Source organism: Lycium ferocissimum, chromosome 7, assembly GCF_029784015.1.
Source record: "Lycium ferocissimum isolate CSIRO_LF1 chromosome 7, AGI_CSIRO_Lferr_CH_V1, whole genome shotgun sequence".
In the NCBI taxonomy this organism is placed as follows: Eukaryota; Viridiplantae; Streptophyta; class Magnoliopsida; order Solanales; family Solanaceae; genus Lycium; species Lycium ferocissimum.
In genome coordinates this window covers 46,817,281-46,829,023 of record NC_081348.1, presented here as the reverse complement: position 1 = coordinate 46,829,023, position 11,743 = coordinate 46,817,281, and the positions used below count along the sequence as shown (strand labels likewise).

At 36.1% G+C, this 11,743-nt stretch overlaps 1 protein-coding gene across 2 annotated transcripts; it reads right to left on the bottom strand.

The window, feature by feature from the left end:
• Positions 1 to 116: 116 nt before the first annotated feature.
• On the bottom strand, positions 117 to 8,048 carry LOC132065402 (uncharacterized). Of its 2 annotated transcripts, XM_059458794.1 has the most exons (5): positions 7,686 to 8,048; positions 4,930 to 5,910; positions 1,316 to 1,363; positions 795 to 1,220; positions 117 to 336 (listed from the first exon to the last, which is right to left on the bottom strand). In XM_059458794.1, exons 1-4 carry the CDS (start codon positions 7,896 to 7,898, stop codon positions 804 to 806), a joined length of 1,659 nt encoding a protein of 552 aa, XP_059314777.1. In that variant the 5' UTR covers positions 7,899 to 8,048; the 3' UTR covers positions 117 to 336; positions 795 to 803. The 2 variants fall into 2 exon arrangements, with proteins under 2 accessions (XP_059314777.1, XP_059314776.1); XM_059458793.1 differs by lacking the exon at positions 117 to 336 and having other exon boundaries at positions 429 to 1,220; positions 7,686 to 8,047.
• Positions 8,049 to 11,743: the final 3,695 nt, after the last annotated feature.

Sequence of the window (11,743 nt, the reverse complement as noted above, 5' to 3'; positions counted from 1 at the left end):
AGTATCCCAGGCCAAAAAATCGCCCTGATTTCACATGGTAAACAATGTCTCCCGAAATACTATCTTGCATACTCTTGCAGGGCACTAATTAGTGAAAAAGGGAAAATAAGCAGCGATAGAATGTAATAGGTAAACTTAATCAGCAGGGTAATCGCGGATCAAGTACTTTAATCTCACAACTCTTAATTGAACAAAAATCACGGAACAAAAACTTTAGTCTCACAACTACTAATTGAACAATAATCGCGGAACAAGAACTTTGATCTCACAACTCTTAATTGAACAAGGCCCCTAATTACCTTTTTCGTGTGATAAGGCCCTTCACTTTCGGTTAATCTTTAATGGTAAATAAACATGTTAATGTAACGACCAGCTCAAGGCAGCAAAAAGTTGAAACAAGGATTCTATCAAAATAATACTCAGGAAAATGTCTGTGAAAGCCTTCAACCATAAAATTCAGCTTCCCTCGTTAAAATTAAATCCAAACTGCTGCTACTGCACACTTTCTATAACGAAATACAGGCAATCAAAGATTCAAGACTAGCTTTGTCAAGAAGGCAAAAGAAAGGACAGGATATTCAACTCCCGCAAAGAATACTGTGGTACATTACTCAATAATACATCGTACGCAAAATCTAAAAATGCTTCAACAACGATACATTAGTGATCATCTTGAAAGAATGAAGAGGCAAATGAAATAGGTATGCAGGGAACCAAAAGTACACCATCCACTTGCAAACTTTCATAAGGGGCAAAAAAATGGTTAAATCAAGATGGAAAAAAAGGACCACAACCTGAATCAGTCAACTCTGCTTCGCTGGATTTACGGATTGAGAAACTTTGACAGGCTTTGTGGTTCCATCAATCACAATATTGCCTACTCCTACTTCCATTGCCTCCCTCTCATCCTTCTCCCTCTTCTTCTCCGAGCCACCGTTTTCAGTTGCTTGGGATATAGAATTAGTTGTAGAAGGAGCAAGATCCCGAGGGCCTCCAGTGATCCACGGATGACTGAGACATTGAGCTGCAGTAGGTCTTTTCTCAGGCACAAAATCAAGTATTTGAACAAGGAAGTCTGCCATCTCATTAGCATCTTGTTCACTGAACTCATACTTTTCCCTAAGCACTTTACTCATAGGCCAGAACCGCAATCGTCTGATATGCCTCAAATCTCCATATCGGTTGAAGAATTCCCGCGAATAGCGCCCACCTAAGGCAATCTGCACGCAAACTTAAGATCAGCTCTCCTACTTGAGCTATTTTACATTAAACCACTTCTTTAGCTATTCTCTTGTTGAACCAGTGTTCAACTCACCTTGCGTGGCATCATTCCAAGAAGCTCCATCATGAGGGCCAAGTGATCCTGTGCAGAAATGAGAAGCAATAAAATCATTGAACCGAACCAGCAATCAATAGCAGTAAACTACAGAATTATTTATAATCTGTACAAACAAAACCTGGAAAAAACTAATCCAACAAAAGAAAGACAAACTGTGGCATCAAAAGCTCAAAAACACGAACCGGTCTTCCACTAACTTTTGTATAATCATGTGAATATCAATAACAAGACTCAATGCCATGATAGTAGCGTGCAACTGAGGGCATTTTATCCAAAACAGATAAATAACTAGTTTGAGTCAGTTGTCATACTGTATATGTTGTCTTTTAGAAAAGTAAACTGTGATTCACCAAGAAAGTGACTGCTTCACCATCCACAAGCTCAACTAAATAATTAATTAAAAAGATCACAGAAGGTGAAACTAATGACTGGTACTTGAAATAATCTATTCAGGCAAGCCTAGGAAATATGATAGTCAATAATATACAGTAATGGCATCTTAGGAAGCATAGGAAGAACATATTTCAGAGAGATTGACACGATTTGCATATCACACATTAAAGTAATGCGTTAAAGCCAAAAACGCATTGTCATATTCCATTTTAGGTTTCACATTCCCAAATTCTTACTGTACAACAAGTTGATAACTGAGTCCCCATAGAAAGATCCTTTTACACTATCTACTGAAATAATATTTGCTGGAGTTAACGACAACTAGCAGGGGGGAGGGGGAGGGGTGCAAAAGAGAAGGTAAAGGTTATTGAAGGACATTTACACCTTTTTGGTTAAAAAGAAAATTAAGTAAAGATGGAGGAGCATGTAGCCTCCCAAGATTAGTGTCATAGAAATGTTGATGTTAAAACAGATGTGCCATCTACAAGATTAGATACAAGGTACCAGTAAGCAGTACCTATGTTGCTCGGACTCTTCAAAAATGTTGACGGGTGCGTGTCGAATCCTCCAGAAGTAGTGCATTTTTGGAGGATCTGACACGGGTGCGGCAACATTTTTGGAGAGTCCGACCAACTTAGGTAAGCACACACAAAGAATAAAACAAGGGAAATCACATAAGATAGTTTCGCCATTGTCCAACGTATACCTCCAAATGCACCAACTCAAAGGTGCGACACTATGGCAATTGAAGGAGCTACAAATAGATGAGATAACTTAGAATCACATAGAGGAAAATAGTCGTAAAAGATCCATAGTTTCTTTTTAGCAGCGCAAAAGTTCCATAGTTTTTAGGAATCAATTAGAACATAGCTAAGAATAGAGCAGGATGTAAAAAAAGGACCCATATAGGCAATTGCCAACTAGTTGGATATAATTTTGTTGTTATTATTACTTTAGGTCTGGGTAGGGATAAGTTTGAGAGATAGAGAAGCCCTTAGTTGACACAAAAGACATACATTCTTTTCTTTTCCTTTTTTTTTTTTTTTTTTTTTGTGTGTGTGTGTGTGGGTTGTTGCGGTTTTTTTTTTTTGTGGGGGGGGGGGGGGTGTTGGTTGGTTGGGAGGGGTAAAGGCTTTAAAAGACAAACTATTTACAAATAAAGCAACAACCTAAAAAAATTTACAATGCTGACCCAACTGGTTTGTGATTGAGACTTAATGGACTGATTCAGTATTGTCAAAGGTGAAAAGCGCAAAAGGCACAAATGTCTTTTAAGCTTTAAGTGCAACCATAATTAAAACACAAGCTAAAATAGACAAAATATGCTTACATGCAAAAACAAGAATTATATGGCTAGATGAACTGACTAATTGCAATTAAGTAAATTATATGAAGTAAAACTACATCAATCATATTAAAATACCACATTAAATTTCTGATCATATGCAAAACTGCAACTAAGTTTCAAATTCAAATCAAATATCGAGTTTTCTTTTGTGAATTTCTAATTTCATATTCCTAATCACCAATATTTACACCCATAAAGTTCACTTAACAATTAATATATTGATTTGCCAATCTATATGTGTTGTTTACTACAGCTTTTGTCAAGATGACCTTGTAAAATAATCTAATTTTAAACATAGTAGGCTGCCATGTTTTTTTTGGAATCTACACCTCATCTCCTTAACAGTTGCACAACACGATTCCCCCAAGCCACTGAAGAGCCAAGCCTACGTTGAACCTAGCTTTAAGGCTTACATGCGCTTCCAGTTTGCCTTGATAGTAATGGATTGAATGGTTGATTTATGGTAACACCCCACAAGTTGGAAGATAGAAGGAAGCAATTATCTCTTACTTCCCTTTGATAAATATGGGATAATGGAAGGAGGGTGGACAGAAATGTCACTATACCTTTTGGGTGTTTGTGAAGGAATATAATGATGGACGGGATGATTTTAGCATAAATATCTCATTCAAGGTCGGAAATGGGAGGTGAGTTAAGTTTTGGGAACAACTTATTGAAAGATGATTTTCAGAATTTCTTTAGAAAATCATACCAGGGAGACTTGATGATCTAGCAAATTTAGGGAAACACAAGGTGGAGAGAATTTTTGGGATCTGAGATTTAGAAAGAATTTCCACAATTAAGAGGTTACTGAGTTCCAAAGGTTGTTGGCCCTTCTACATAGGCAAGTCACTCTGGTTTGATAACCCCTACGCTTTGTGGCGGGGCTTGGGGAATAATGGAGTTTTCTCTGTTAAATCTTTTTGTGAGAAACTTCTAGTTAGGGACGAGGATGTGTTTCAATGTGATGCATGGATATGCAGGTGCCGAGGGGGTGTGTTTTTTCTAGGGGCTAGCTACTAGAGGGGTGATCTTGATGGCGGAAAATCTTAGGAAGTGGATGGTTGTCTGCATCAGCTGGTATTACATGTGCAAGGAGGCTGGCGAGGACGTGCTTCTTCTACACGTGTTTTTACCATGAGGCTATGGTGGGACATGTTTCGGTGGTTTGGGATTTCTTGGGTTATGCCAAAAACTGTGAAGGAATCGTTCTGTTGGAGAGGAGTAGGAGACGAGGAGGAGACATAGGGCATGGAACGTGGTTCCCCTAGCGTTGATGTGGGTTATTTGGAGAGGTAAATATGAGAGTTTTTGAGGGGGTATAGTCGAGTTTTACACAATTGATATTGAGTAGCCTCCGATCACTTATTTTCTTTTGGTGCACCCAACAGTTCCTTGTTGTATAGAAGAATGGGTGAATTTTGTAGAGAATCATGTCTTTTTATAGATTCTTTACCTTAGCTATACCCGTTGTATACAGCTAGTTTTTTGGCCGTGTTTATGAATGAAATACATTTACCTTATTGTACCGGTCATCATCATGGATAAATACCCTCCCTTCACCATAGCCGAAGTTATATCTCATTCAAGAGCCATTGTTTTTACATTTTTAGTCACCTTGTTAGAAGAATGAGCACCCAAAATAGGTATGACCTGTACACACCAAGTCTACTGTCTACGAAAACCAAAAACATAACAGAACATATATCTTGTCAATACAATTCCTTTCCTTGAACTTAATTCACTAATTAAGACAATAATGGAAGTAAATAATAGCCAAACTCCTAAATAAATATCTGCACATGCTTGCATCTAAATGGTTAAGATATTGAATATAGAGTTGATATACCTCGTCCCTGTCATAGTTGTCACCACTGTGAGGATCGAAAAGAACATCACCAGTGGCAAGCTCAAAGCAAATGCAAGCAAAGGACCAAAGATCAGCTGAAGTAGAATATTTAGAGCCTAGGATAACCTCAGGACATCTATACTGTCTTGTCTGGATATCACTTGTAAATTGCTTATACGTCCAGCATGCATTACCAAAGTCGACTAATTTGCACTTAAGGTCCACATCAGCCAATAGTTTCTGCCTCATGGTTCGGCTGCCTCTTTTAGGTCTTTGATTTTTCTGCTGTCCATCTCTTGCTTCATCCATCGTTGAGCCACCTTCACTTGCTTTGGTATTAGTCTTTCCTTCAACTGAGTCTTTATTAGGTTTCTCATCAGGGTTAGACTTTTCAGGACTACTGGCTTCATTATCTTGTTCCGTTTCTTCAGAAGCTTCCTTGCCCGTACATCTTTGAGCTGCTCGCTTAGCCTTTTTCCGTATTTTCTTTTTCTGGTTCTTAGTCAGGTCGCCATTTGAACTCTTTATTTCATTGGAAGCCCCAGATTCAGAGAGAATTTTACTTTTACTAGAAGGGAGAATGAGGGTAGCGCCTGACTTTGTCGGATCTTTACTTTGATCAATCATTGATAATAGCAAAATATTTTCCGGCTTCAAGTCCGTGTGAATAATAGAAAGCTGACGATGTAAATAATCCAAACCCACTAAAATGTGGAAGCAAATTTCTTTAACCTTATGAATCGCTAGCCCTCGATAGTCTGAGTACTTAATTACAGTCAAAAGATTATCTCCCAAGTATTCGAATACCATACAAACATGCTGTCCATTCGGCCCGGAATGCTTAAAATGATCCAATAGCTTCACCACACACTTCTTATCATCTGGATCTCCCTCTGCAATCTGCTTTAATATAGTAATCTCATCCATAGCCGCTTCTGTATAATGCTGAGCACTCTTTTGAACTTTTAGAGCAACATATCTCTACTCCTCAGAAAAATACCCAACAATTAGCTAAAAATGCATTTCAAAGCAAATTTTCAAAATCGCAGAGAAGAACTCATAAGCACCGTAAACACAAATGCACAGATGTGGAAGTTGCTATAATAAACCATAAATTGTTAAACCGAACGAATAATACTAGTAAACAATTGCAGCATCACAACTGTGTCAAAAATGAGAGCAGATAACAAATACTATATCGAAGTATCTCCTCTCTCTCACACGCACAGACACAGAAAAACTTAAACAGCACATACTTCAAGTCCACAGATGCAAAAGTTGTTATAGTAAACAATAAGTTGCTAATAAAACGAACACATAATAGAACAACTGCAGCATAATAAGTATATTGAAAATGCGAATAGATAACAAGTACTATACTGAAGTATCTCCTCTCTCTCACACACGCATACAGAGAAAAACTCAAACACCACATACACAAGTCCTTAGATGCAAAAATTGTTATAGTAACAAATAAGTTGCTAAATAAGACGAACAAAACACTACATACACAAGTCCTTAGATGCAAAAATTGTTATAGTAACAAATAAGTTGCTAAATAAGACGAACAAAACACTACAACAATTGCAGCATAATAAGCACATTGAAAATGCAAACAAATAACAAGTACTGTATCGAAGTATCTTCTCTCTCTCTCTCACACACGCATACAGAGAAAACTCAAACACCACATACTCAAGTTCATAGATGCAAAAATAGCTATATTAAACAATAACTTGCTAAATAAAATGAACAAATACTAGAACAATTGCAGCACAATAAGTATATCAAAAATACAACATCAACAACATACCCAGTGTAATCCCACAAGTGGGGTCTGGGAAGGGCAGCAAGAAGTACGCAGATCTTACCCCTACTTTTTTGGGTAGAGAGGTTGTTTCCGATAGACCTCGGCTCAAAATAACAATAGAGCATCAAAATGGTAAGATACAAAAAAAATGCAACAACAGATAGTAATACACACTGAAGAATAAGAAACTACGCGATGACTAAATAATACTACTAAAACTACTACACTACACGATAACTAAATAATACTAATAGAAAGGAGGAGACAAGAGGAGTAGGCTAGCCCCCATCCTCTCCCACACAAAGTACAATAACACTCAGCTACTTACTAACCTTCTACCCCTAATCCGCAACCTCCATACCTTCATATCTAAGGTCATATCCTCAATCATCTCAATCCTCGACCTCCACACCTTCATATCTAAGGTCACGTCCCAAATCAGCTCAATCCTCGACCTCCATACCTTCATATCTAAGGTCATGTCCTCAGTCAGCTTAATCCTCGACCTCCCTACCTTTCTATCTAAGGTCACGTCCTCAATCGCCCTTAATTCCCAACCTCCATACCTTCATATCTAAGATCATGTCCCCATTCAACTTAATCCTCGACCTCCATACCTTCGTAGGTCATGTCCTCAATCAGCTCAATCCGACCTCCATACCTAAGCTCATGTCCTCAGTCAGCTTAATCCTCGACCTCCATTCCTTTCTATCTAAGGTCATGTCCTCAATCTGCTTAATCCTCGACCTCCATTCCTTTCTATCTAAGGTCGTGTCCTCAGTCAGCTTAATCCTCGACCTCCATACCTTTCTATCTAAGGTCATGTCCTCAGTCAGCTGAAACTGTATCATGTCCTGTCTAATCACCTTCCCCAAATAAAACGAACAAAAACACTACAACAATTGCATAATAATAAGTACTACCGATAAGTTGCATAAATACTCACAGATTTTTGTGTATCCCAAGCAAGCCAAACAGTAGAAAAATGTCCCCAACCAAGTTTACTTTGTACTACATATCTTCCATGTTTAAATGTATCACCAATTCGAACGGCGTGATAACCTCCACGTCTATAATCTTCAGTACCTTCATCTTCTGATGTGTAATCACTCGTTTCACTACTCTCATCACAACCGTTCCTTTCATCTTCTTCCGCCATCGGCTAGATCCGACGGCTATCGTTACTCCGACGAGCGATAACGGAGAAGTGAAAACCCTAAGTGTAGTAAAAGAAGAAGAAGAAGATTCTGGAGAAGAGAGGGAAGAAATGAGATTTTTTTTTTTTTTTTTTAATTTTAATTTAATTTTAGTAGGTGTTTGGTTGTACGAATCAAATACTTTTCTTGATTTGAAATTTTTGAAGGTAAAGTCAAAAGATTTGGTTATAATTTGTAGAGGAAAGAAATTAAATATTTTTCACTTTACCTGAAACTTCTGAAAATGGAGTTGTAATGAGAGGTTATAGTTTTTGCAAAAGAGATTTAGTTGTTTTGAATGTACAGAAAGCAAAAAGAGTGAAAATAAAGTTTTAAATGTTTTTCAAATTTTAAACATAACTTTAAGCATTATTTGAAATTTTTATAGCTAGATGTTGATTTTTAAATAAAGTAGAAAAAAATTAGAAAAAAGTGAGTAATCCTCAGGGCCAAACGGGTTATTAAGTTGGAGTTGAACATGAAGTTGTGTTTGATTATAATTTTTAAAAATAATATTTACTTGTTTGAATGTACTGAAAATGAAAAAAGTAACACAGTGTAAAATAGAGTTTTAGGTGTTTTGTAAATTTACAAAAACTTGTGCTTGTGTTTGAAATTTTTATGGTATAACTCTGATTTAAATAAATAAAGTAAAAAAATTACCAAAAAATAGGTGGAATGTCTAAGCAAAAGAATATTCATATATACAGGTCAATAACGTAGGTGGAAATTATTGAAAATGAGAGTTCAAATTCTAATTAGAAACAACAACATCCAATCCCAGTATAATCTCACAAGTGGGATATGAGAAGGATAGGATGTATGCAAATCTTACCTTACCTTTGTAGGGTAGAGAGGCTAAGTCTGATATACCCTCAGTTCAAAAGAAAAAAAGGAATTTGGAGCAGAGATGTAAGAAAATAAGACGGCAAAATAAAGCAAAATGAAGCAACAAATATTAATAAATTCTGAAGAAAAAATATAGTTAGATGTTTTTTTTCATCTGTCTAAATTTTGATGGACAGAATTACTAGATACTCTGCTCATAGAAGATAGCGGGTATTTGGTAGAATAGCGGAGTGGTACACAAGTTGGTCTGCATACCATGATTCTAAAATAAACTGAAGAAATAGTCTGAAAACATATTCCACTTTTTTGTTTTGGAAAATATGAAACATTACTTATACTTATAAGTTTTAAAAATTATCAAGAATACCCTACCCTACCATACAAAACATACATACTTGCTAATCTCAAATTATGCAGAACATGATATTTTTATAACAATTACTAATAACACACTTACTAGCTACTACAATTCAAATTACAATACAAAGATCCATCTGTGCAAGAAAAAAAGGGCGCTAGTAACTAGCTATTCTTTAATATACTTTTTCTCACATTGTATGAACAATCTTCACTTTATAAAAAAGACTATTTTAATTGTGGAAACATGATAGATACAGCTTTAATAGAGGAACATGGTAGATAGAATTAGTTGAGTTATAAATGGATGAGTTTTTATAAAATATAAAAGTTTGGGGTAGTTTTTAAAAAATTTGAAAAGGCCAAAATATAAATCTTGGCCCAAGATCTATGGCCAAACAATTCAGATGCTCCCAAGATCTATAGCCAAATGGGAACTTAATCTGTTTTCTTGGGCAAAAAATGAGGACAAGATAACTCTGAATTTTCAAAAATCTTATAACATGAGTTGTATGCTATCTCTTTCTTTTCTTTCTTTATTTTTCTTTTCATGGTCTGATTATGGAGCTTTTATAACTTGTTGGACTATATGTGACAAAATAATTGTTTCAGCTATTATGTTAGCATCACTCTAGGTGGCCATTGCTTTAAGGAATAATAAATTGAATAATGAGAGGTGTTCCTCAAGCGATCTTACTAAAAACATGTTAAAAGCAATATCATTAACAAATTGCAAATTTAAGAGGAAAAGGAACAAGTGACTATACATATCAGTTCTGGCCTCTTCCTATATTAGTTGACCTCAAAAAATGCAGTGAATTGCATTATATTATTTGAAGGAGGGCAAGCAAACTGTTCAACCGTTTTTTAATGAAATGTTGGTGATTTCGTGTGAAGTTGGCCAGAAAATAGCAAAGAAATAAACAGAAAGTTGAGTAATTTTATGGTTACAAAAGTAAGTTTTATTATTTTTACCGCAATTAACCTTATAATTTAGACAACAATTGTTTTAAAATTGACGAGTACAATTGGATAATGGGGTTCATGGCTGAAATCTTTCCTACTCCGTCCGTTTGCACAAATAATCAGAAGCTGAGATCTAGAAGTTATTAGATTTCGAATAACGGATGGACCACGCTTCGTATTTAAACATTCTAGTTTTCTAATTAATCCTTAATGCATTTAAATACGTAAAGATGGTGTTTACTGGTCACTTTTCAACTATAATTTTATAAGATATCCACTGTCACGAAATCTCAAATTTTATAGATGAAACATCATAATAATATCTTAATTTTTCAACTACGAACATTTGAAACTTTATTCTTTTGTGACTATTTTTTTGTATTAAAAAGGATGAAAATGTCACAACCCGAACTATGTCCTGGGCATAACACGGCACTCGGTGTTGCGACTGCATGTGACCGAGCGAACCACATGGTTTGTTGAATCATCATGAGGCATACATGAGCGGAAATATAAAGTGAAATGCATGATGAGCTTTTGTAAAACATAGTAAGTCACCATATAATATAGAAATACTCATTTAAATCATGAATGCGGATAATATCATAAATAAGTCAAACCGGCTAACCGACTTTGAAAGTCTAATATGATATAACTGACTAGTCCAGTCCATGAAACCTCTAAAAAAAGTCTGATCATAAAAACATATTCGCTGGGACAAGGCCCCCAGCATACCTTTAACTGTATACCCAATAAAAGGAAGACAATGTCTAAACCCCGAAGGAGGTGGGGCTTACCAAATAAAGTCTTGGAACTAAGTTTAGACTCATAATGAGTTTTAGGCGTCGTTCGTAAATCCATACGTTTTGAAATGGCATACCCCGGCAATAAAAGGGACTCCACTCGAATGTCTTGATATGTAAAGTACCCGAATGAAATAAACGTGGCATGTAGAAAGTAACATGATAAGCGCTAAAAGGACCGAAACCAATCGGTAATGAACATGAGTATCGATATGAACATGAATGCATATATAACAATAGTAAAAGCATTTTAAGTTGGGAGAGCATTAATATAACCGACATGTAACCACCACGTTAACACGTGGCGTTTGATCTCTGCCCGATCAGCTAAGCCATCTTATACCTTGTCGGGGTACAAGACATGAACATGACATGAATGGATCCAAATCCCTCAATGGGGAAAATATAAAGGTATCGTCCTAGCGTGAGGGCGTGAGGAGTGATCCTTATCATATGGTGGCAAATATAGTTTCAGGCTGTCTGAGCCTTCTCGGTAATCTGTGCAACTTCCAAAAACATGAACATGATATAGTTGGCTGAGAAGCCTATGAATTTCATAGAACATGACTTGTATTAAACATGAGTATCTTGTATCATAGCATGGATATAATAATATAATATGATTGCATGAAAACTTGTAGACATGTAGGATATTCATGAAAATAAGCATTACATTTAATAACTTGCATGTAGGAACCCATGGAATGCAAAGTATGGTTTTTCATGGATTACTAGAGCCCGAATTCAAGAGGATTGGATAGCCAAAAGGGACTATTAAGAATACAATAATGAAATAATCACACAATTATAGTATATCATGGTACATGTACTTA